Source organism: Macaca mulatta, chromosome 5 (assembly GCF_049350105.2).
Source record: "Macaca mulatta isolate MMU2019108-1 chromosome 5, T2T-MMU8v2.0, whole genome shotgun sequence".
Lineage (NCBI taxonomy): Eukaryota > Metazoa > Chordata > Mammalia > Primates > Cercopithecidae > Macaca > Macaca mulatta.
Window position 1 is genome coordinate 59,410,790 of NC_133410.1, and position 24,920 is coordinate 59,435,709.

General features: G+C 37.2%; 1 protein-coding gene across 1 annotated transcript; it reads right to left on the bottom strand.

Annotated features, from left to right (window-relative positions):
• Window positions 1–721: 721 nt before the first annotated feature.
• EREG (epiregulin) lies at window positions 722–24,009 on the bottom strand. The gene is made up of 5 exons (XM_001102069.4): window positions 23,779–24,009; window positions 9,602–9,688; window positions 8,026–8,149; window positions 6,685–6,834; window positions 722–4,749 (listed from the first exon to the last, which is right to left on the bottom strand). Exons 1-5 carry the CDS (start codon window positions 23,843–23,845, stop codon window positions 4,668–4,670), a joined length of 510 nt encoding a protein of 169 aa, XP_001102069.1. The 5' UTR covers window positions 23,846–24,009; the 3' UTR covers window positions 722–4,667.
• Between the last annotated feature and the right edge of the window lie 911 nt (window positions 24,010–24,920).

The following is a 24,920-nucleotide window of genomic DNA, read 5'->3' on the forward strand; positions in this document are numbered from 1 at the left end:
TCTGACGGCTCAGGGGAGTCACACCTCTTCACAGAGGCTGAGAGAATCATGAGACACCATTCTAGCTGATGTATCCTTTCAAATGCTACTTCCCAATAGGATATCTATTCTTTTTAGAAATACTCTTTTGAAATACTCTTTAAAATATTATTTTAAAAAATACTAACTCCAGGCTGGGCATGGTGGCTCAAGCCTGTAATCCCAGCACTTTTAGGAGGCGGAGGTGGGTGGATCACAAGGTCATGAGTTCGAGACCAGCCTGGCCAACATAGTGAAACCATGTCTGTACTAAAAATACAAAAATTAGCAGGGCATGGTGGCGCGTGCCTGTAATCCCAGCTACTCCGGAGGCTGAGGCAGGAGAATCACTTGAACCTGGGAGGCAGAGGTTGTGGTGAGCCAAGATCGCACCACTGCACTCCAGCCTGGGCAATAGAGTGAGACTCTGTCTCAAAAAAAAAAAAAAAAACCTAACTTCTAGGATTTTTAAATACCAACACCTAGAATTTTATAACTAATGTGGCTCCTTCTATTTCAAGAAATTCTTCACTATGCTGGCTATAAAATGTGATACATTTATAGAATTTTTTCTCAAATGAACACCATTGAGTCTTTGTATCTACACACATTATATCCCTGTCACCGCTTTTAAACCCTTTAATGTATTGTGGGGAAAAAAATGCAAAAGAAAAAAAAAAAGAATGAAGCTGCATTGTCAACATAGATTTTGAATGCATGATGTTCAATGCATTTTTATTTATTTCAATTGTTTTCAGTTCCCAAGAAAATAAATAAAAATTAATAATATTTTGTAAATTATCTATTTTCTCCTTCAATATCTTAAGGTACACAATTATCAAAGCTGATATTGAACACAAACAAATTGATACAATTCAGTACTCTGATAACATTCATAGTCAAATAAGTTACTTTAAACTGCATGCAATACAACTTTATGTTCCATAGCATCTTTAATACAAAGTGTATACCAAAATGGCTCTCAAACTTAAAAAGTGCAATTACAGAGTGCAAAATAAAAGGAAAATACATTATATTACATTTAACATCTTAAGTTTGAATAACAGATATTTAAATAAAATTATTCTTCTTTAAAACATTAAAATACACACCACAAATACTGTTTGTACAAGTTGTTACTCCCTCTTCTCCCATATGAACAAGAATTTTTTAAAAGAATATATTGAGCATCGAATTAAAAACTTTGTTTTCAAAAGTTTACAGAATAGATATTGGAGCAAAAATTACAAAGTGGGTCAGATACAGGTTTTTAAAAACTGCATTATTGAATTTAAGAAAAGTCAGACACTAGAATCGTAGTGCGTAAAAGTTGATTTAATACCTGGTGGTGATTGAATTTAGTCTCAAAGGCTCATAAATAAAAATCTGACTTAAGGCATAGTCATACCAGTATACCAATTCTCCCACCACTTTGACTTTTGGCAGAGAGATTAGAGCAAAAAAATATTTAGGAGAACAGTGGAGTTACACTGTATTATGTATGTTTAATAAAATGTCAATTTTAAGGTTAAGGTTAAGGAAATCTCAATTTTAAGGTTAAACCTTGAGTACCAGTTATAGAACTTAATATTCCTGGTTAAAGAGTAGATTAACTGGGTTATTATGTGGCCTTGGTTGAAGACCATGAATTGTGCATTTATGCATTTGTGGTTGCTTTGGTTCTCAATACACTGAATATGCATAGCCCCTTCTAGAAATATATATAGTGAGAAATCTGTAAAATGGGGGAGTTAGACTAAATGTGAACTAAAATTTTTCCACTGTGTACAGGGCCCATGAGCTGAGAGCAATCAGTTTTTATGTTTACTCAGCACCATCCTCACTAAAACAATTATTTTTGTATTATTTTCACCCATAGAAAGTAATGTGGGTCATACTTTATTATTTAATATGCATTTACAAAGATCTATTTTAGGGATTAGCTTTTTTAAGCATTCTTAAAGATGAAAAATATGAAAAAGACTTGTTTTTATGAATTGAGATGCTTAAGATAAACTGACAAACCAAGACTGAGATGCTTACAATAAATCTTTTGTAAACGAAATAAATGGATTGCAGCTGATGTATTGAAGAGTCAATAGATTTTCTTTGAAACAGCCAAGATCACTGAAAATAGGCAGACTGTCTTCACATCTAGTAAGTTTAATAAATACAGTTGTACCTTGGTATCCACAGGGGACTGATTCCTAAATCGCCCTCCTGCACATACTAAAATCGGGCACAGATGTTCAAGTCACTTATACAAAACGGCATAGTGTTTGCATATAACCTATTCACATCCTCCTGTATACTTAAATCATCTTTACATTACTTATAATACCTAATGTAAATGCTATGTGCGGTGGCTCACGCCTGTAATCCCAGCACTTTGGGAGGCTGTGGCGGGTGGATCACGAGGTCAGGAGATTGAGACCATCCTGGCCAATATGGTGAAACCCCGTCTCTACTAAGAATATAAAAATTAGCTGGGTGTGGTGGCGTGCACCTGTAGACCCAGCTACTCATGAGGCTGAGGCAGGAGGATCACTTGAACCCAGGAGGTGGAGGTTGCAGTGAGCCGAGATTGTGCCACTGCACTCCAACCTGGGTGACAGAGCAAGACTCCATCTCAAAAAAAAATAATAATAAATAAATAAAAATTTTTTTAAAAAGTAAATAGTTGTTATACTGTATTGGCTTTTTGTTGTATTATTTTTAAAGTATTTTCCATCCTTGGTTGGTTGAATCCACAGATGTGGAACTAACCACAGAGGGCCAACTGTAAGTAGAGTACTTAAAATGTGTTCTTACATACTTTGACTTCAGCTATATTAAACAGGAAACAGAAATAACTTTTTAGATCAATTGATTTTTCTTTTCTCTTGTTTTTAAGTTTTATATAAATGGTTAATAGAGCAACAAATGACTGCAGTTCTATGATCCATTAAGGTCATATATATATACATATTTGTATATGAATATATATACAATATGTATGTGAATATATGTCTTTACTTGTTTTTGTGTTTATTTTCCTAATAGTAAGGGCAGGGCCAGGACTTTAGATGACTTTAGTCATGTGATCCTTTGCACCAGGGTATATAATGCATGGATACACATGGAGACAAGTCCTGGCATCTGGTGCTCCAGAGGTCAGCCATGGCTTATTATGTCTTCATTGCCCTAGCACATGCCAGGATAAAAGTGGAGGAAGAACAGATCCTCTCTGACCTGGTATGTGATCCAGGGAGACTCTACTCAAAGGTTTAGCATTCGATGAAGCAGCCTCCCATAAAATCCAAAGGTGGTGGCAGCAGTGGCTCCTTATGCAATAGCCCAAAAATACTCCTATTAACTCACTGAGATTTATGGGATCAGAGTGCAGAAGAAATCTTTGTCTCTTCCAAAAAATAAACAAATGTCAGAAAAATGACCCCTAGTTTTCACCTCAGCCTCCACAGGAAGGTGTGTTTAAGTTTCTACATTTTAAATGCTTTCAATTGAGATTTTCATTTGGAAAAATACACTATGTCAATTTTTAAGTTTTTTCCCATTTCCTATGTCAAGATACAACTTTAAATACATAACTTTACATTCTAGAAGAAGCCATTTACTGAGCTGTTTTAAAGTTAAAACTTTCTTGAATAAAAGACAGCATGTCTTAAGACAACATGTAGAATTATTGTCTTCATATACTTTAAAATAATAGTCCATCAAATTTTGGACTGTGACTTAATGTTAGAATTCAGCAAAGTACCTATAAAAAGAAATATCCTAAAAAGAAGCACAAATTTAGGTTTCAAGTGTGGACTTTTTTCTAATTGTCTATTGAGCAATAATTACCTCACATAAATGTTGTAATATACAAAAAAAGGAATATCATGAAGCTATGAAATGCCCACTACTTAAATAAAATATTACAGAAAATTGTTTTTCAATTCATTTTACATAGGCAGAATCTGGTAGATGGGTGACTAGTACATGTAGGAGTCATGAGTTGGCATAGGGAGCGGTCCACTGCCCCTCATATAACAGTTATAGCTGAGACCTGAGTGAAGACACCATAGAGTCCCCAGAGTTAGCTTGTTTCAAATGTGTAGTGTTTAACACAGGACCTATATTTGCTTTTCCCAAATTCCAATTGCATTACTGTTTTAATATGTGACACCATGGTGCCAACTAACAGATCAAACCCTGGTACAGTCAAACCAATTATCATTGATTTGAGTAGGAAAAAAAATACTTACTAAATCATTTGACTATATATATAGGCTTACAGAAATCTGTCATTCGCTAACAATTCTTGAGCTATGACCTGGGAATTGCTTACTTCTAAGCACTGTGCACCAGGCATATAAACTTTGAAGCTTTCAATGAAGCATTTAGCTCAGGAAATTACTTTTATAAAAATATCAATTTTCTTTTGATATTAAATATTTTCTGCACATTATACATTAGCAAATAGTCTGTCAACAATAGAACAAAAATAAAAATATTTTTCAAGTATATTAAAATACAGTGTTATTGACCTAACACTTGACCCAACATAAATATTATTAACAAAGTGGGAATATGAATATTAACCAGGCACACTGTTATCCCTGCCATATCCCTGTCAAACTTGTTATCCATAAGTTTGACAGCTCCATTCAGACTTGCGGCAACTCTGGATCCCCTGAGGTAACTCTCTCATATTCCTTCTTTGGTTCTTTACTTTTTCGATTCCTGTACCTGGAAATATTCACAAACGAAACTGTTAGCACTGCAGTTAACAGTAAAGGAAAAAGTGTGTCTTATATATGGACTGCAAAAGCACATTAGTATAGTGTTTCCAAAATGACAAAGTTGAACAGATTTAGGTTGAACAAGGTTAGAAAAAAAAAAAAAAAAGAGGGATGAAGAGGTGGTGTGCTGTAGTCAAACAATTTTGGAATGACATGATAAAACACACTTAAATAGTTTCTCCAAGTCTTTAATGTGATCATGAATATTGTGAAATTCCAAGAGGAGTGTGGCCACATTTAAGTCTGAGTTTTAGGTTTTCTTTTTCTGTCTCTCTTTCTTTCTTTTTCCTTCCTCTCTTCTAAGGAATGAATATTTACAAATCATGCTACATTAATACACTCTGTCCATCACATTGATATAATGCTATCACTAATCAAAATAAAAATAATATTTATCAGGCACTAATTTGGTGGCCTACAGTTTTCTAAGTGTTATATATGCATTATTTATTTTACCTTCACATTTGCTGTTACCATCCTCATCTTACAGATGAAGAAAGTGAAATACAAATGGGTTATATATAACGTGCCCAAGGTCTCATAGCTAGGATTCATAGATTTGTCATAATTGAGAATCTTCTTTCATTTATTAATTAAGCTATTTTCCTAATATTTTTGAGTTTATTTTGTCCCTATTTTGGAAATGAGACATGTAGCTTTGAGGAAACCACATCATGTCTATGTTTACTGGAAGAATATGAATTAAAAAGAATTTGTTCTTAACTCTGGCATTTGTCAACTATATGAGCTGGGATATGTGAATGAACCTCTCTAAGCCTCAGTGCACCATCTATAAAGGGAAGGATTGTGGTCAAAGATTTTCAGGCATATTTCAGTTTTAATAGTATTTAGTTCTGTCATGGCAACTTATTATGAAGGCATTATTATTTGATGGATACTTAAAATCACATACGGACAAAATAAATTTAATATTATGAAAGTAGCACACTTTCAGACCTTCAAAATTGGAAGTGCGCTACTTTCACAGAAAAATAAAAACTTAAATCCACCTTGAGTAATTTGAACCTGTTTCAAAATATGTTTCATGGAGACATTTTAAAAGGAACTGCTGTTAATTAATCCACGCTGTCCCCATCCTTTGCTCCTAACCCTGAAAAAATCCTGCCAAACTAGACTTTAATGTTCACTTTCTATTTTTTCTGTCTTCGGCTCGTGACAATAATGCAGATGAGGATGGGGTACGACTGTTTGGGGGGACTAACACAAACTCTTTTTTAACAACCGTTTTTTGTAATTCTCTAGAAATAGTTCCACCAGTCTGCCTTAAATGGTAAGATAACCCAAGCTTCTGAGGTTACTAATTTACAAGGCTGTTTTTATAAAAGAAAAAATGTGACTTGATGAATTAAATTCAGGTGGTTAACTACAACAGTAGCACCTTTCCTATGATTTACTTTCACATGAAATATTATATTACACACCAAAAGCAGCCACCCTGTAACTAATGTAGGATAAGAATTTCTGTCCATATTTTCTAAAGAAAGGAATTGATACTCTCAATTTGACTTATGTAAGCTCACATAGGTAATAAGTACCAGAGCTGATCATAAAGTTCAATCCAGATGTTCTGCAGCAAAAACATTTTTTTAAAAAAAGAATTTCAAGTTATTTCAGATTCAGGGGTACATGTGCAGGTTTCTTAACAGGGTATATCGTATGATGCCGAGATTTGGGGTACAATTGATCCGATGTCTCAGGTATTGGGCATAATACTTAATAGTTTCTCAACTCTTGTAAGTGTCATTTGTACAGGTTTGATCTTATCTTTCTAATACTTTATCCATATTTTTACCCAGTTTATAGGTGTGCATTATGTAAAAATAATTTATAAAAGCAGAGTATAAAAAACATGCTGACTTACCATCTGCAGAAATAATATGTGGAACCGACAACTATGATAAGAAACAAAATAATAAGAATCACGGTCAAAGCCACATATTCTTTGCTTAAAGGTTGGTGGACGGTTAAATAGAAATGTTCACATCGGACACCAGTATAACCCACTTCACACCTTAAGGAAAATACAGAAGAAAGAAAGATCAGTTATTTAAAAAGGAAATCATGGTTCTGAATTAGTTTTATAAGGACTAATATCACACTGTAATTCAAGAAATCAACAAAATTTGCTAAGGTTGTAAAGAGGATTTCAAAGATTGAGTTAGATCAGTAATGATAAAAGGGCTCCACATAGCTCTTGGGCTAAATTGTGGTATTAAATGATGGTTGTGTTCAGCTGTCATGGTGGCTGACAGTCTGCAGTGGTGTTTTGTAAGTTGTATAGATTTGAGATGCCTTTTGTCTAAATCAGTGGAATCAATTGTTTGTTTGTTTGTTTGTTTGTTTGTTTGTTTGTTTTGAGATGGAGTCTCGCTCTGTCGCCCAGGCTGGATTGCAGTGGCGTGATCTCTCGGCTCACTGCAACCTCTGCCTCCCAGGTTCAAGCATTTCTCCTGTCTCAGCCTCCTGAGTAGTTGGGATTACAGGCATGCACCACCACGCCTGGCTAGTTTTTGTATTTTTAGTAGAGGCGGGGTTTCACCCTGTTGGCCAGGCTGATCAGGAACTCCTGACCTCAAGTGATCTGCCCGCCTCAGCCTCCCAACGTGCTGGGGTTACAGGGATGAGCCACTGCGCCTGGCCTGGAATCAATTCTTAAAACAATACCTGATACAGAAGTTGAAGGAAAAGACCCAAAGCAGAGAGACACCGTCTTGGCAAGTGTGAGAGGCATCAGAAGCCCACCCTGCTCTGCACCTCTGACATATGTGTGCAATTTAAAAGCTACTATTTATTACCTAATTTGTAAAAACTCAGAAAAGTTTCTAATATTATATATACTGCATTTAACATCCCATGGAAATATAGGGTAATTTCAATGTATAAAAATAGAAATAAAAAGAGTAAAACTGCATTTGTTTATCACACATTCTCACTTTCAAGTAGGGGCTAAATAATGTGTACACATGGTCATAGAGAGTGGAGTAATAGACTATGGAGACTTCAAAAGGTAGAAGAGTTTTAGGGGGGGTTAAAGGATGAAAAGTTGCCTAATGGGTTCCATGCACACTGTTCGAGGGGTGGGTACTCTAAAAACTCAGACTTCACCACTACTGAATATATCCACTAACGAATCTGCACTTGTACCCCTAAATCTATAAAACAAAATTTTACAAACTGTATTTGTTTATTTCTGACATATTACCTGCAGTAATTTTGACTCATGTCCACCAGGTAGATGCACTGTCCATGCAAACAGTAGCCATTCATGTCAGAGTTACACTTTGTTATTGACACTTGAGCCACACGTGGATTGTCTTCTGTCTGAACTGTAAAAGAAGTGGAAAGTTGAATATATTCTCTAGCCTGTATGGAAGAATTTCTCGCTCTTTCATAACAGTAACCACCGAGCTGCTTCAACAAAACAGGTCAGATGCCAATCAGTGGAGGAGAATTTTGAGAAGTAGGAAGTCACTCTAGTTGTCACACCCCCTAGACCAATCAATAAACACTTGAATACAAAGGAGAATGTCCAACAGACTAAACAAAAGAAGATAACATGCGAGGATTTCATTCTCAGAAGACAACCTTTAAGGGTAGAAAAGGCAAATTTAACACACACGTGTCATTATTCTCCAAGTGGGTGTTATTCACTTCTTCAAGCAAAATGTGTCTAATTTTTCTCAAGCCTCAAAACATTTCTGAAATCGATTACTCCCCAAAGCCGTTGCAAGCTCATACCATTAATTAATTCAAAGGAGCTTAATTCTATAGTGGATTTTTCATCAGTAAGGCTGGCTTTGGTGTATGTTCTCAAGTTGTTGAGGTTACCATTAATGAATTAACCAGTCTCCCAATATCTCTACTGATGAGGCCTGAATCCAAACTAGACAAACCCTGAGTGAGAAAGGCCTGTCAGGCAAATACAATGAAAATAGGAGCCTCTGTGTGAAACTCATTTTAGAAAATTTTAGATACCAAAATGTGAAAGATGCTTATAAAATCATTTTTAAAATAGCAACTTGATTGTAATACTCTTGCCCAAATAACCAAAGAAGGAAAAAAAAAAAAAAGATGATGGGGGGAGGCTGACTGAACCTCCAGAGACCTGATGGTGAGGGACAAAAGATAAAGTTGTTATGGAAAATATCCTGCTTCCTCAAAATAACTCAGTTATCTTGATTTTGTAGCTAAGACTGAAGATAAAGCTGATCCCCCTTGGACTATTTCTGGAGTCCACAATCCTCGTGGGGAAAAAACTGTATTACTTATCTTTGTATCTCTATGTCTTAGCACAGTGTTTGGTGCATACTAAGTACTCGATAAATGTTTTCTGAATAAACACTGTGCCTAGAAAGAAACGACCATCATTTGTTCTTCTTACAAAGAGACAGAGAGGGATAGAAAGAGAGATAGAAAACCTACTCTGCACGAAGTTTTCCTGGTTTGCTGTTTTGCCCGGAATCCAGTCAGTGTGGTCTCTGAGAATGTTTTGCAGTAAAGAGCCAGGAGACGACCAAAGGGAATGCAATTTGTTGTTCTTGTTGTTCCCTATCTCTTCACAGTCCAATCTGTGTATATAATTTGTCTGGTCCCTCTCCTACCAGTTATTCCTTTATATAATTTTTTCAGAACATTAGTTTATAAGGTGGTTTAAAAAGTAATATAGCAGCTATTCCTACCCTTTTCTTTTTATTATCACATACGTATGGTCTTTGAGCTTATATTTCTGTTTAAAAATGTGTAGTCTCTTGATGCCACATTGACAAACTTGGGCTTACCTAAAGCTGTGCAGTTATCACTGGACTCTCCTGGGATACATGATGGAATCACAGTTGTACTGAGGACTGCCTGTAGAAGATGGAAACCTATTTATGAAGAAAAATCAAATATATAATTAATGTGTTAAGGAAAGAAATCTTGATCAAATTTCTACATAACTGCAGTACTTACAGAGTTTTGTTTCATGGATTTGGTCCATCAAAACCGTAAAACAAAATTATTCATGGAAACAGGCATATAACAGAAAATACAAACACCCCCAGCTAGTCTGTGGAAGGATAAAAGCCTTGGCATTACATTCATGGTTACAGATTTGACCTGCTCTAAATATTTCACAACAGCATTTTCAAAGATTTGATTTTGAAGTTTTATTTCCTAAGACGCACATCAGTTGGAGAATTTCCACTATTTTATTCCATCATGGGCTCCAAATTAGACCCCATCACAAAAAAAAAAAAAAAAAAAGGCTCTAAATAAAAAATCAGTTTCCACTTATGGTAACAAGAAACTCAACCTAAGAAACATTCTTATTGATTTATGTATCTAAGTTACTCTTTGCATTGCATTACACATGAATATAGATTTTAATTAACACAATGCAAGCTAAGTAAAATCAGAATATATATTGTCTAATATGAGGAGGAACAGGCATACCAAATGAACCATACTGAGCCCTAGAATCCAGTTTCTGTCAGCATAGGAAGAGTTTGAATCAGCTGTTTCATCATGTGTATTCAGTGAAAAGATAAAATGTTGGAACATAGATATCAGAATGACTCAAGTAGTTTCTGAATTGTATAGGAAGCATCATAAGAAGAACCCTGTTAATTGCACACATGTTTACTTAAGAGCTTTTAGCTGCTTCTGTTTAAGCTTTAGGTATTTGCATTTCAAACACCCTTTCCAATTTATCTGAGTAACTGTCATATAGTAAATACTAATGTGGTAGTAGTAGTAGTAGTAGCAGCAATTAAGCTCCACTAAATTAATTAATGGCTTCAGCTTGCAATTGCTTTGGGGAATAACGAATTTCAGAACTGAGATTTGAAAATAATTAGACATATTTTGTTTGAAGAAGTGAATAATACCTACTGTGGGGGATAATGGACATGTGTGTTAAGCTTGCTTTTTCTATACCCTAAAGGTGGTCTTTTGAGAAAAAATACCTCCCATGTTATTTTGTTTAGTCCGCTGGACATTTTCGTTTATATTCAGGTGTTCATTGGCCTAGGGTGCGTGATAAATAGAATGACTTCCTACTCCTGAAAATTCCCCTTGACTGATTGGCAGCTAGGTAAAGGTAATCTGGGTAAAATCAGAATATATCCTATCTAATATGAGAAGAAATAGGCGTGCCAGATGAACCACATTGAGAATCCAGTTTCTGTAAGCACAGGAAGAGTTTGAATCAACCTGTTTCGTTGAAGTAGCTAAGTAAGTGGTAACTGTTATGAAATGATGATTAATGCCTTCATAAAGGCAACAAAATATATTCCACTTTCCACTCCTTTCACAGTTCAGACAGAGGACCATCCATCTCTTGAACAGGTACTATGTACCAGTAATATGGTTTGGCTCTGTGTCCCCACCCAAATCTCATCTCCAATTTCAATCCCCATGTGTTGAGAGAGGGATCTGTAGGGAGGGAGGTGATTGAATCAATGGGGGTGGTTTCCTGCATGCTGTTCTCATGATAGTGAGTGAGTTCTCATGAGATCTGATGGTTTTAAAAGTGTTTGGAAGTTCCTCCGTCTCCCCTCTCTCTCCTGCCGCCTTGTGAAAAAGGTGCTTGCTTCCCCTTCGCCTTCGGCCATCATTGTACGTTTCCTGAGACTTCCCGAGCCATACAGAACTGTGAGTCAATTAAAGTTCTTTCCTTTATAAATTACCCAGTCTCAGGGAAGTTCTTTAAAGTACTGTGAAAACAAACTAATACAACAAGGTATGGTCGTATTCACCTTATCTCTATTATACTCTTTAGTCCTCTCAGTGCCAATTCGAGGAAGATACTATTATTATCCCCATTAGAGAAAACTAAGGCATATACAGTTTAAGTAACTTTTCCCAAGGATACATATTGTTAAATGGGCCACTTTATAGAATTTGGAACTAGGCAATAATACTAGAGTATAATGGACATCACAGAGAATAAATTATGGTAGCTGTAATTGAAGTAGAGTATTTAACCCAACATAGAGACCACAAAGTATGGTGGAAGGCAGCCTTGTGAGGAAAACTTGAGCTACGTGATCTTGAAAAAGTTAATTTACTTTTTTGCAGTCTTGTGAGGAAAACTTGAGCTACGTGATCTTGAAAACATTAAAAAGAGTTTAATATTTATCTAAGTTTTCCTATCTTATAGATTTTGGGGAAGAATACAGTGAAATAAACTAATTTTTTGTTGTTGTTTTTTTCCTGAAATGGCTGACACATCCCTAAATATTTGTTTCTTGACTCTCAACTTCTAGCCCCTGGTATTAGCAGTGTATGCGGACAGTGCCCTCTACTGGTTTATAACAAGTTTGTACAGCTCTGCAATTTGGTACTGTAAAGAAAAATTTAATTCATGTAATACAGGAATTTTATTTTTTCTCAGTTAGAGAAGGCTTGTATCTGTTAAGCCGATTGTATATTTTTGGGTTCTGAAAACTAAATTACACATCGGCATCAGCATCATAATGTGTAACTTCATATATCAAATTTCACACTTAATTCTGTGAAGTAGTTATTAGTCTCAAATACCCTCAGTGTATTTAAATTAAATATCTTGTCTAAGATCACTTATGACCACCGAAGAGAAGAGTTACGAATTTATCTTTTGACATCAAATTTCCTATTCTTCAATGATTTGAAAATTCTGTTGTTTTTAAAGATTCAGAATTATCCCCTCCGGACTCCATGCTTTTCTACAATATACACGCTGCTTCAATTGCTGTTATGGAACCACACAAAAATATATTTTTATTGAATGACAAAGAAATAGCTAAAGCTTAGATTTCATTATCAGTTGAACCAAGCTGAAAAGTATTTCACTAAGCTTTTTATCGAGGATAAGCTAGATTCTCATTCAAGTCCATTTTATTTTAAATCCCAATAATAATTTCACCATACTTTCACTACCGAAGAATTAAATCCTTTAACTAACACAGTTTCCTCAATACAAATTGGAGCTTTAGTTGCACGTGCTTACATCCTTAACATTCCTGTTCCTACGTATTTCTTCAACTGAGGAAAGTTTTGGAGGAGACATTACTAATTCTCCTTCTAGGAAACTGCTAGCCAGGGAGAAAAAAATGCACATTTGAAGCTAGTTTCTCTAACCTTTGCATAAACTAAAGCCTATCGTTTTCTGCTTGGAATTGCCTCCAATTGCAACCTGCAACTATTATAGAATCCAACTTACTTTGGAGTGTTGCTGTTAGTCTTCTTTTTTAAAGGTTTTTAGTAGTTGTTAGTTTTTCCACTGCTGGAAACTTTGTTCCAGTTGTTCAGGCCACAGGTGAAATATTTGTCTTTCTTAATTAAAGAATGTTCAGCTCAGGGTGTGCCTCCACAAAAACTGGGCTTTCCTTACTTGTGACGCTCCCTTGGACACAGTCCATTGCTCAGGATAGTTTCTGTGAGACTTGCTGCATTAATCCTACAGCAGGATATTTTACAGGTGGAATCGTATACAATTTTAAATGTTCCTTTCAAATTAAAGTGTATAAATGCCATTTCATCATGGATGGATGTGGCCAATAAAACAGCAAAATTAATTCTAAGTCATGTCCATCTGCACAGCACTATTGCTTTAAAACAGTAGTTCTCAAATGTTCCTGCAATAGGCCTCTGCTCCCAAACACTTGCAAACTAGGGTAGAAGAGTGAATGTGATACAACGAATACAAAATCTATCTCCAGAGAAATGCTATATCCACTATGCAGTTACCCTTAAGAATCGCTAGTCATTATTTTAATGAGTCATACAGGGAGGGAATAAATGCTAAAGTCATATGCATATATTTCCTTAATGTCAGGTTTTTCATGACCTTAGTGTTGTTTGAACATAATTTCTGTATGATTGGACCTCAAATATTATATTTGGCTTTTTCATTCTTGACAGTAGATTCTTGCTAAGCAAATAATTCACTATAATACTAAAGATTTTAGATAGTGTCTGTGTCAAAAAAACAGATCTGGTGGCATTTCTGGTCTGGTGGCATTGGTAACTAAGATACAGAGGAATTTCTTGCCAGGTGATGTAACACAGATGATCTGTAAACTCAAAATTGGCAGTTGGCGCTTCTTTTACAATACAGCTACAAAAATGGGAATGCATTCAGAGGTCATTATTTCTATCAAATTTCCAAATGGGTTTTAGGAATGTGAACGTCACCTATATATCTCTCTACCTTCATTTTTCAGGTTATGTTTCAGTGAAATTTCAGATGTGCCAGCAGGAAGTGGTGCCAGTGACTCAGAGGATACAAATCGCCTCTTCCCTGTGAGTCAGGGCCAAGCCTACACCCTTACACAATATTGGGGGCCACACGTGGGAGAGGTTGAGTGCCATCACAGGAATGGCAATAGCAGTAAATGTCGTGGGCCCTGGAGCACTACGAAGTGGTTGCCCAACAGTCAGACAAAATGCCAGATGTAGAAAATGCACTTCCTATTGCATATGGTTTCTTTTGACCTTGCTTCCTTTTTATTTATATTTACTTTGTTTTTCGAGGCTGTTGCTCATTTGCCCAGACTGGAGTGCAGTGGTGCCATCACAGCTCACTGAAGCCTTGAACTCCTGGGCTCAAGCAATCCTCCCATGTTGGCCTCTAAAAATGCTAAGATTACAGGCTTGAGCCACTGTGCCTGGATTGACCTTGCTTCCTAAGGACCACATTGAGGGCTCATCCAGAAGGAGGCCAGTACAGAAGAGGCTAGGATTTGGTGACTGGATGATCAAAGCCAAGTCAGCAAAATCAGTTGCAAATCTTAGGGTGAAATGACTTTTCTGGAAAACAATCAAGAAAATTAAAATGATCCAAATTAAAATCAGATAAGTTACAGAATAAAAGAAATGCATCTCATTTTCCCAGTTTAACCTTTTAGGCTATTTAGACCAGAAAAGCAAACTTGTGCTAGGTCGTAGCATTTGTCCAGCCCAAACACATAGCAAAATCCGCTTTGTTCACACTTTTGCTGTGATCACATGCCAGCCTGCTCAGACTGTTCATTTTCTACCATCTTCCATGGCAGTCTGTGATTTTAGAATTTGTCTATAACATAACAGGCTTGTTGGGTCTTGTGTGCTTTTAAGGAGTGAATATGCCTTCGCTGTTTCTGGATGTGTTTTTGTTTTAAAGTAAATTCCACTATTTGATAAGCTCTTGCTTCACCTTGGTCAAAATAACTCTAAAACTCATTATCACATCAGATACTGAAAAGACTTACTGTCAGCACCTTCTAGTTTTCAGAGAGTATATATATATACACACACATATATACACATATATACACACATATATATAAATCTATAGAAAACTAACCTTGCCTTCTGCCAGTAATAATTGTATTCCTATATATTTTTAATGTTTGCTTTGTAACTACACTTCATTAAGACCTAAGTGTAAAAACTGTTTATAGCAATTTGAGATAAAACATATGAAACCCAAGGTTAATATAACAGGTTAAAAATAAGTAATTATTTTAATTTTGAGTTTTGAAAAATAGCCATAGAATCTTCCTTGTCAAGTAGCAAAAATATTAATATGCCATGTGTTTCTAGTCATAAGCATTAAGTTATACTCTCCAATTTAGGTAGTCATTTCTAAATCATACTTCAAATGCTAATATATTTCACTTACATATTATCATATAATACTATACTTAAAGCTAGTCAAATAAAGAATCAGTGAGTCAAAATATAAGGGAATTATCTATTTTACCCTAAATATGAATTTAAAGATGTATATCTTGTTCATAATGGAAGTATTTCCAGAATGCAGGAGAATACATACCAACCCTTGTGTAAAGAGTACAACCCAGCACTTTGGGAGGCCAAGGCTGGTGGATCATGAGGTCAAGAGATCGAGACCACCCTGGCCAACATGGTGAAACCAAAATACAAAAAAAAAAAAAAGTTAGCCAGTCATGGTGGTGGGACTGTCAGCACCTTCTAGTTTTCAGAGAGTATATATATATACACACACATATATACACATATATACACACATATATATAAATCTATAGAAAACTAACCTTGCCTTCTGCCAGTAATAATTGTATTCCTATATATTTTTAATGTTTGCTTTGTAACTACACTTCATTAAGTGTACACTTCATTAAGTGTAGTCCCAGCTAGTCAGGAGGCTGAGGCAGGAGAAGGACATGAACCCGGGAAGCAGAGGTTGCAGTGAGCTGAGATCGCACCACTGCACTCCAGCCTGGCAACAGAGTGAGACTCTGTTTCAAAAAAAAAAAAAAGTCAATTCAAATTATCTGAGTGTTTTGAATTTTGTGACTAAAATCTCTAAAGGTGGGACTTGCATCCCCTAAAAGCCAAACCTTCATATATAGAGTATTATTTCAAATTTTCTGTTGGAAACATATTTTTTTCCTCAAGACAATCTTACATAAGAAGAGCTTTTTTATAACCTTTCTACCTTGACTCCCTTCCATCTGGCTTCTCGCTTCTACTCCTACAAATCCAATTTAAATTATTCTTACATTATTACTCCAAAAGAAAAATCTCTAAAGGAGCAACAGTTTGGACTATAAGTGTCTGCAATTTGCCTTATTTTCATTATGGCCACATTGTAGCATGAAGCTTGGATATTTAATGGCATTTTGAGAAACATATTGACTACATTGTTTTCTCTGTAGATGCCTATGGCCAAACATGAGTCTGCAAGGATAAAGTTTTAACCAGTGAGCACACACAAAAAAAGAGAAAGGGAATACATTAAAGATGATTTCAAAAGACTCGAAGTTAATTACTTTTTATTCTGAGAACCGACATAATACAACTCACACACTGAAGGCTGCTGAGGAATTCTACTTTCAGATCGTATAGTTTATGAAAATATAGTTTGAGTTGACATTGGTGACCTTGACTTCAGTGAGAGCCACGTATGCCTCCATAGCATGATGGCCGGGTGGGATGGGCTTAGTTACAATCCAGTAATCAAAAAGGAGGGCAGCTTACCATCCTTGCTTTTAGTAACTACATTTGTCAAATAATATTTACTCAATAAATACATATTGAGAATTGTCTACATGCAAGATATTGAACAAAATACTGGAAAGAAAATTGATACAAAAGACATTGTTCTTGCCCTAAATAGACTGAAAGGAGTTGGACCCCTAAGGGTGGTAAGGAAAGGAGAGAATTTATAGATGATGCCAAGTTTCTAGTCAGAAAAAAAAAAAAAAGAAAAACAGAGAATGCTACCATTAAAAAAGGAGGAGACATAGGTAGGACAGCAGACTTTTGGTGGCGTTTGGACATGAAGGCACGAAGGGAGTGAACACATTTGAATTTAATGTTTATCTGTAGGTGTTGCCTATTTATATTTCTGTGTTGTTGGGAAGAAATAAGAATGTATTTGGAGATTAGGAGAAGTGTATTTGAAAGTCAAATGAGGAGATACTACCTTTAAAGGAATGGAAGTCATTTAAATGTTCTAAGGAAAATAGTATAGAATGGAAAATAACAGACCTTTGAGAAACAGGTAGTAGAGAGCAGATAGAAGTGGCCAAGAAAAGAGAAAAATAAATTAGAGAAAAGAGAAAATTAAGTGTGCTGAGAGCTAAGAGAGTAGAGCTGTAAAAGGAGGTAGAGGGTGGTTATCAAAGGAATAATTAGAGAACGTATTCATGATTCCATCGTAAATAAGACTCATCATTATTAGATGTGAATGGTGCTAAAATCAGCAATAAATATTGCCAAGCTGATTTTTTAAACCTGAGAATGGGCTTTATATTTGTATCCAGATTATCATTAAAATTAATTATGTCTTGGTAACTCAAGCACTAATTGTCCAAACTGTGAATTATGGGTGGCAATGTGTAACAGCAATAAAAAAAAAAAAAAAAAAAAAAAGTACATTTTATGTTGTCGGTTCTCAACCGGGAGCAAAATTGCCAACCAGGGTTGGCAAAATTGTATCCCTGGTTGGCAAAATTGCTCCTGGGAACCATTGCCACCATATGGTAATGTCTGGAGACTATGTTGGTTGTCACAACTAGGGGATGCTACTGACATCTAGTGGGTAGAGACCAGGGTTGCTGCTAAACACCCTGCAATACATAGGACAGCGCCCCCGCAACAAAGAATTATTTAGTCCCTAATGTCAACTGAGACAAGGTTGAAAAACCCTGCATTAGTCTCATGAGAAATGGAATCCAGTTCTAGCTCACATACTTACTTTGTTTCCCTGCAACTGAGTTTCCTTATCTCTGAAAACAGAGAACAAGGAGTGAGGTGGAGTAGAGGGTGAAATGAAGTTCGGATTAGATTTCTCTAAGGTTTCTTTAATTTCTAAAACAATGCTTCTCTTTCTGCCACTGGGAGTCAATCACTGCCACTTTATTCAGTCATATCATGGCTCGGTAACCCCTCTCTCTCTCTCTCTCTCTCTCTCTCCCCCCCTCTCTCTCTCTCTCTCACACACACACACACACACACACAGACACACACACACACACTTGAATATCTTCAGTTAATACAGACTATAAAAAGAGATAAAAATGTGAAAGAGAGGGAAGAAAACTTATTAGACTTCATCAGAAACGTTTTTAAAGTACAGCTAATTGAGTCTATAACATAGTGGTGATAACTCCGAATAAAGTATCAATGCAATTATCCATCTAACAAACATTTATTGTGTTTATTATAAGCCTATCACAATAGAAATGATAAAAGATGACTATAGCACCATCAAGGAGGGACAGAGTTATACACTAATAGTGTGGCATGTGGTGTGACAGGATCATAGGACAAAAGGAATGGGAAAGGGGCAATGGAGGAGGGTCAGGGCTTATCAGAGAAGTGCCTAAGGAAGTGACTCCTTTTCCAATCTTAAAGAATGAGTACTTTCACCAAAAGTAAAGAGTGACTTGAAGGCATCGATAGTAAAGGGTACAGCATATTCAAACCTAAAGCCTTACATGCTGTGTAACTTCTGTTTCCTTATTTGTAAAACGGGAACAATAATAACTTTCTGGGCTAAAAAGGCATCCTAAGAACTAAGGCTTTTTATTGTAAGAACTAAGGCTTTTTATTGTAAGAAACCATTTTGATGATGACAGCATTAATTTTAAAAGTGCTTTCTATGAATTAATATAAAAGTGCTGTCTATGAATTCATGTATCATCTTATCCAATAAATCTACGTACAAGGTTATTGCAGATAACCCTTTTTCTGGGAAGAGAAAACTGAGGCTCAGAGATAAATCACTCTTTCTGAAAGTATGAAATAAAAAAAAATGGCACATGAAATCTGTGTTTTATACACTATACACTATGCCTCTTAATTTAAAACTATACAATTTACATACATAAAGATGCGTGTGTGTGTGCACACATCAATCACTTTCATGCCTCAAATTTAAAATAGAGGATTTTTAACCTAAGAGATTAAGGTTCAACATTTTTCTTTCTGAATGTTACATATATCTCCATGGAATACATCCATATATCTATGGAATACTACTCAGCCATTAAAAGGAATGAAATAATGTCTTTTGCAGCAAATTGGATGGAGCTAGAGGTCATTATTCCAAGTGAAGTAACACAGGAGTGGAAAACCAAAAACCGTATGTTCTCACTTATACATAGGAGGTAAACAATGAGTACACAAAGGCATACAGAGTGATATAATGGACTTTAGAGACTCAGAAGGGGAAGGGTGGGAGGTGGGCTAGGGATTAAAAAAAATACACATTAGGTACAATGTACACGACTCAGGTGATAGGTGCACTAAAATCTCAGAATTCACCACTGTATAATTCACCCATGTAAAATAAAACCACTTGTACTCCAAATGCTATTGAAATTTTTTTAAAAAGAGATGTAGGATAAACATGTATATTAAGAATCTTATGAGATATATTTAAAAATCCATTTTTTTTCTGGACAATTATCAAATCATCATATAAATAGTATCTTAGTAAGTTAAATCATTACTTTAACCTAGAAGGCCACTCAACCTTTATGTGCCCTATAACTAAACACCTGATCTTACGTAAACTGCATCTCCAGAGGACACTGAGTATGTCGCATTACTTCATTTTTCCAAAGGTTCCAGAATTGCCATGTCAAGGCAATGGCTGTCAGACTACTCCTCCCTGAGGATCTTTTCTATTACACCATTGGGAAGCGTTCTCATTGTCTCCCAATGGAATGTTCCCAGTAGCAGTCACAGCCATATTAATTAGATGATTTGTATAGGCCTACACTCAAAGTAAAGACTGACAGATGAGGAAACCCCGCCTTAATTTACATTCTCTTTGAAGAGGATTTCTTACTTGACATTTGCATCTTTCACGTGAACATTAACCAGGAAATGGGAGAATCTTTTGCAAAAGTAGACAGAAAACATTCAAATTCAGTTTCTCCAAAGTGACTATATGAGTATTGTTATTTTTTTAAAACCAAGAAAATACATTTATGTTCTCACAGTTAACCGGAATGGGCTATAGATTCCAAGTTGATCCCTTATCGATGCTATATTCAATTCACAATAATATACAAAGAATACAAGGAATAAAAACAGACATAAGTTACCCTCTTTATTGCTTTACTTAATGTAAATCTTGGAAAATATAAAAATAAGGACCCCAGTCAACTGCCTTCAATGACTGCTTTATAATAAAAATCATATCTTAGGAACTGTGTTGATTAAAAATTATGAGCATTAAGTAAAAATTCAACATATTTTAGCACAGCTTAAGAGAATAGTCACGTTTTATTTGCCTTATTTTGCACAGAGTCAGAAATCCCATTTGTACATGTGCTGTGCGTACGAGAGGGTCTGAGCCCTGGAGCAGCCGCAGGCTGCTCTGGAATTTCTCCATTAGAATCTGCTATGTTTATTATGCTCCTGCTAGCCCTGAGTCTCACTGGCTCTTTCCTCATTATCACAGAGGGACCTGGCCATTTACTATCTCTGAGTCTTTGTAAAGTACTTGAGTTCACTGGGCTAATCAGATCTACCTCACGCAGTTATTTTAAGAAGTAAAGGTAATGATGTGTTTAAAGTACCTAATACACAACATGGCTGCCACCCAGTAGGCATTTAGTAACTGTTAGTTCTCTTCCTCAACTCCTGGATTAGGGTCCTAGTGCTGAATCAGACACCAAAATTACCCAAGCTGCTCACATGGCAAGACTATGAAGAAGGTAGCGAGGGTACCTGGCCAAAATCCAGACAGGAAAGGCCTGTCATCATGTTTTCGAACAAGATTTGTCATCTCAGATTGTGCCAAGACTCAGGTAACTCTTAAACTCTCAGGGTCAACAGAAATGATCAAAGACAAGCCTATTGTCTCATTGAGATTTATGCTTCTCATATTTTCAAAAAAGAATATTTCTTCTGCTTACTTCTCTCTCATTGATGAAGCAGGACTAAATTGTCTTGGGGATGTCATTCAGGAACATATTCAAAAACCCATGTGGGCAATGAAAGAAATGTTTGATGTAAAATAGAAAGCCCCTGAACATAACTGCAGAATTCAACATAAAAATTTCTCCTCCTCTCTTTAGAAAAATCACAAGATTAAAAAAGACAATTCTGCTCTAAAATTATAGATTGTTTAGAAAAATGTTACCCAGTATTTCAACTATTTTACTTAATGTTCAATAGGCCAAACATGCTGGCAAGCCCAAGTGTGAACTCTCTCACTTTGTCACTACTTTTCCATGGGAACTTGGGTCAGAGTTCCCCAATTTATAAAACAAGAACATCGGGCCGGGCACAGTGGCTCAAGCCTGTAATCCCAGCACTTTGGGAGGCCGAGACGGGCGGATCACGAGGTCAGGAGATAGAGACCATCCTGGTTAACACGGTGAAACCCCGTCTCTACTAAAAAATACAAAAAACTAGCCGGGCGCGGTGGCGGGCGCCTGTAGTCCCAGCTACTCGGGAGGCTGAGGCAGGAGAATGGCGTGAACCCGGGAGGCGGAGCTTGCAGTGAGCTGAGATCTGGCCACTGCACTCCAGCCTGGGTGACAGAGCAAGACTCCGTCTCAAAAAAAAAAAAAACAAAACAACAACAACAAAAAAACAAGAACATCAATATCAAATACATATAAAATGTAAAAACCACCAAATGATTGTGAGTGGCAATTTACATCTGCATGTGTTAAGGGTGGCGGCTGGAATTTTATTCCCTAGTCATAACTACATATAAATTCTACATAAAGCAGTTATAATATGTATGCTAAAATTTAAAATAAATGTCTGTCTCTTTTTCTGGGGGGAGGAGGACAGGATTTGGGAAAAGAATTTTTAAGAAATCTTTTGTTTGGGGAAAAGAAGGCAATTTCAGAAATAACATGTGGTCTTGCCAAAATAAGGCTATGGGCTCTGCATGACTGAATAGAGTTTAGAGATATAACACAGAACTTGAAACAGGAACTTTCCTAGTGGCAGAGAAATATCCAAACAAACTGGGAAAACAGAAACTGACCTAACTCATTTGGAAATGGGCTTGGCAGCTGACGAAATAGATGAACTATAATTAAGTAATGCAATAAAGGAGGTAAGCACTTTCATGACAACAAAAACACACACAACACACACACTAGGTAGTAACCAGGTTATTCACAGGCTCTTGCTGTCTCAAATTACAATATTCAGTAAAACACCCCGAACAGACATGTGCGTTGTTCTGATGCAACCTTACATGTGGGGAAAATAATAAGTGCTAAGTTCTTCTGACCTCGAGGTTAATTTCTAACTCTAGGAAGACTGTCACCTTTCTAATTTAATTATTTTCAAAACAAAACAGCAAAGCCACATTGTTTACTGAGAATCTTCTAGCAAGTCTTTCTTAGCTCAGTTTTGGCAGAAATCACATATCTAGTTTCCACTTGTGTTCCTGGACTTAGACTTGTAAGTTTCAACTATGCATAATATGCATTTCATTACATCTCTCAACCCCTGAGATAAAGTGTGTCAAAATAATAATTTAACAGTCACATCCTTCACAGGTAGAGTCAGAGTGTCTGGGGAATTAGCCTCATTCCAACTTCAGGGAGAATATGAGACTGGTGGTAACTTTTATTTTCTTATTAAGATATTCATATACGACTTCAAACTCTCAAATTCCTTGAACTGAAGTTTAAGGAATTAGAAATAAGTAAATTTTTTTTAATAGAAAGGCTATTTAGGAAATATTTCCCCTTGAACTAAATCATCTCAAATAGGAAGACTGGCATTAAAATACCCTCAGCCATCACAGGCTACGGGGTGCAATTAGCAGCAAGTGCAGAGCGCTTGCTCCAGAGGCTGCTTGGGAGGCTGCAGGGGAAAACCGAAGCAGCAGGTGTAGGGGCGAAGGGCGGTGGGAAGCGCCAGGACCTGCCCAGGGCCCTTCTGTTCCAGGTACTCTGGACCAGCGTTTTATTTCTCGCGTCTGGAGCTCAGCCAGCTGGCACTGGCGCACACCAGCTCCTCCGGGAAAGCTAAACCAGGCTAGGTTTTAGAAAACTGAGTGCAAGACAGGGGAGGAAAAGCTTCCCCCCGCCCCCACCGGCCCCGCAAAAAAAAAAAAAAAAAAAAAAAGTCTTACGCCAGTTTCTATTCTCCACTCTCCAACAAAAAGGAGCAAGACATGAAATGTTAACAGTGCTTTCCAGGCCTTTAGATTTCTAGGACTGGCAACTTTTCAAAAGAAAAAAAAAAGTTTTTTTCAACAACTTTTTATTTTGCTTAATAAGGAAGTATTTCAATCCATGCATAACATATATGCCATTAACTAATTCACCAATAAAAGGCATTTTAACATCGATTCCCAGTCCCCACCCCCAATCCCACCATAGGGAAAGACAGACTCACAAAACAAGACATAATTTTAAATAGAGCACACTTGAACCTGGAGACAACTCCGTACTTGTCGAATGACAAATGCACGGGAGCCTTCCTTATTTGTCTCCTCTTTGGGGCGGCCGGAAGCCAGAGGGGGAGAACTTACCCAGGCAGAGCAGCAGCGCAGGGACCCTTCCGGCAGAGAGCATCTCCATCCTCCTCCCCGCGGGCATCGACGACAGGCGCGGGCGCTGGGGCTGGGCGGAGGGCGGCTGCGGGGAGCGCACGGGCAGGGCAGGAGCAGACCGGCTCGCTGCAGGGGCTGGAGCGCGGCTGACAGCCTAGAAGGGGCCACACGTTGGCCGTGTCCCTCTGACACTGGAAATATCAGGCAAGTGAGCTCAACTGTCCAGTGCTGTGAACTTTATACTAGGGAACCCCTCCCGGGCCCTAACGGGGTGAGGTCAAGAGTGCCCGGAGTTTCATAATTGGCCCGAGGGAGGAGTGACAGGAGGACTATCCGGAAGTCATCCTCCCTCCCTGGAGTACCTGAGAGTAGTGGTTGAGGAATGAAAAAATGTCCTTCCGATTGGTCGGGGACTACTCCCGAAACTTTTCCATCTCCCTCCCGGAGGTGGGGAGCGTGGACCAGATGGGTTGGTTTGCTTTGTGGGGTCACCTGCCCTGTAGTGGGTGGTTTTGGTTGCTCAGGGTGACGGACACAACTTGAATCAGTCCTTTAGCCAAGGCTGGCGTTCCCCGTACATGCCTTTGGAGAGCTGTGTGTGTGACTTACTAACCTCAGTCACGAAAACTCCGGTACTTGAAGTCGGTCAGTGATTCAGGCGCCCTCCTTGCATTTAAATGCCACCGCCCAGAAAAGCCTTTCCCATCTGCGCCTTCCTTCTGACACCCCTGTTTCTAATGTGGCTCAGGCATTTATCACCTCAAAGTCTAGTCATTGTGAAGAAAACTCCTGTTATTTTTTTCCTTCTGTCATATTTGCCATTTATCAGGCTACTGCTTATGATATGACTTCCTCCTAAATAGTGCCTTAATCCTGTCGCTCCCCTGTACAAAACTTTTCAATGACTTCCCATTGCTTTTTGGACAAGGCCTGCCACAAATGTGAAGCCCATCAGTCTTTTCAACCTCAGCTCCCACTATTTCCCCAGGCAAATTGCCTGACCCCAGCCAGGCTGGAAAACTCTTTAAGCCTTCCTCACTCCCACTTTCCTGCCTATGTTGATGGAGTTGTACTTTGAGGGAATGGCTACTTTTTAAGGGAATTAGAGGGAATTAGTCAAA